Below are 2,377 nucleotides of genomic sequence, written 5' to 3' on the forward strand. Positions count from 1 at the left end.
ATATGTATATATGTGTGTGTGTGTGTGTGTGTGTGTGTGTATATGTATATGTGTGTGTGTGTGTGTGTGTATATGTATATGTGTGTGTGTGTGTGTGTATGTGTGACCAAAATGCTCATTAAAGTATTCTTAGGTGTTTTGCTACTTAAAGATGAAAGCTAGTCAAACGTATAAAAGAATTATGGGAGTGATGATGAAGATGAGGATATAAGGGATAACGATAGGGATGATGATGATGATGATGATGACAGTAATAAATAAGGATGATGGTGGTGGTGGTAGTAGTGGTGGTGGTGGTGATAAGCATGACAACACTACCAATACATAAAATTTGTTACGTATCTTCTTAATCTTGAATCATGCAACACAAGGCCAGAGTTCTGAAAATGTTACTCCAGAAATGCTATTTCGCTGCAAATATGCAGGGATGCAAATGGCAATTTATGCGCGGCAATGCTCGTTTTCCCCTTAAACTTTTGACCTTCCAAGTTTGGGTAAAGTATGCAACTATTATTAAAACTAATATTTGGCAACTATGCTGAACTGCTGCCGGCTACTAGCATAGAAGTTACCTTTTTTTTTTTATTTATTTGTGTTGGTTTTGTTCTGTTTTTTTTTTCTTTTGGTTTTTGTTCTTTATTTCTTCTATAGTTTTATCCCCTTCCATCTAACCCATGAAATGTTATTCTGCTTAGAAAGTCTCGGAAGAGATACAAAATGGCAACATTTTTAAGACTGGAAGGAAGGAAGGAAGGAAGTGAAAGAGGAAGTGGGCAGGAAAGGTGAATCTGTTTGACCCTCCTGCCTGTCTGTTGTCTGTCTGGAGAAGGCAATTACTGAAGCGAAATCACAGGCAAAATATATATATATAAGAAATGTGAGTTTCTGACAGCTTTGCCAAGGTGAAGGTGAACAGCACGCCAATTAAAATGGCTAAATCATATTGGAGATGTTTGAGAAGATGGAAGTAGAGCTGTCTATAACATTGCCTAACAGACAAATGCGTGATACATATATATTTCATAGCAGCAGCAGCAGCAGCAGCAGCAGCAGCAGCAGTAATATGAACAGTAGTAACACTACTCAGAGTTTAATAATCTGGCAGTTATTCTATAAAGAGGATTAAGACATTTACAATATTGATATTTCATTCCTTCTTGATTAAAATAGTTTGTAGCCATTGTACTAATGTTGTTGTTGTTATTGAGTTCCAAGCCATCAGATTCAACAGATCTTTGCTCAAAAGCTTCCCAGGTGTGGTTATCATATCTTTATTTCTGTCACAGTGCAACTTGGACTACATCATTCAATGTCGCCTACCCTTTTTTTTAAAGACGGTAGAATGTGATTATTGAGAGACATTTGGCAGTTATTTCTAGCAAAATCAGTGACCACATAAAGCACCCTTGTGGTGCCTGAATAACTCAGTCAGTAGAACAACAGCTCAGCCATCATCATACTACACACACACACAAAATGGGCTTCAGTACAGTTTCCATCAATCAAATTCACTCACGAGGCAATGTTCTGTTCAGGGCTATTTGTAGAAGACGTTTGCCCGAGGTACCATGTGGTTCCAAAGCAAGCTTCATCTGCTAATCTTTCATGTTTAACATGTACAATACATTAATCTACTTAGCGATTTTCTCATATCCCTACTTTCACAAGAATGGTGAGAAGGTTTAACGCCTGTTTTCCAAGCTGTCATGGGTTGGATGGTTTGACAGGGGCTAGCCAGCTGGAGAGCTGCACCAGGCTCCAATTGTCTTGGTTTCGACAGCTGGATGCCCTTCCTAATGCCAACCACTTTACAGAGAGTCCTGGGTGCTATTTTACGTGGCACCATCACAAGTGCTTTGCATATTAAACCAGAAGCACATACTTTATCATGTTTATATGGATTAATTCATGTTGGCAACAACTACATTTAAGCAAATTAGGGCCGATAACATTAAGCAGAGGATATAAGAGTATCAGGGAACTTTTGATTCTAAGCAGAAAATTTTAAAGATAACCATTTGCAAAAGAGAAAACCATACCGAAAGCAACAGAGAACAGGAATGGAAAGAACGAGAGAAACAGAGAGAGATAGAGAGAGACAGAGAGAGAAAAGGAAGAAAGTAGCTCAACTTTTGAATTCCCAATTACTTACCCTTTTGCGTCTTTCTTCTGCTTCTCGTTTCTTGCGTTCTTCTTCCTCTTTCTTCTGCTGTTCGTCTTCTGCCTGTCGTCTTACAGCTTCTTCGGCAGCACGTTTTTCTTCTTTGATCTTTCTTTGAGCCTCTTCTGCTTCTCGGCGTTCCCTTTCCTCAGCTTCCTTCTTTCGGCGTTCCTAAATGCAATCGACCAGTTTTTGAACGATGAATAAAGCAGAAAC

General features: G+C 38.8%; 1 protein-coding gene across 1 annotated transcript in view; it reads right to left on the reverse strand.

Annotated features, from left to right (window-relative positions):
• The window catches only part of LOC106873582 (uncharacterized), a 15,111-nt gene that overhangs the window by 5,873 nt on the left and 6,861 nt on the right, over positions 1-2,377 (reverse strand). Inside the window, exon 2 of the mRNA XM_052969114.1 lies at positions 2,153-2,332. Coding sequence (XP_052825074.1) covers positions 2,153-2,332 — 180 coding nt within the window. The remainder of the gene's footprint in view (positions 1-2,152; positions 2,333-2,377) is intronic.

The sequence above is a fragment of the Octopus bimaculoides genome, chromosome 7 (genome assembly GCF_001194135.2).
Source record: "Octopus bimaculoides isolate UCB-OBI-ISO-001 chromosome 7, ASM119413v2, whole genome shotgun sequence".
NCBI lineage: Eukaryota > Metazoa > Mollusca > Cephalopoda > Octopoda > Octopodidae > Octopus > Octopus bimaculoides.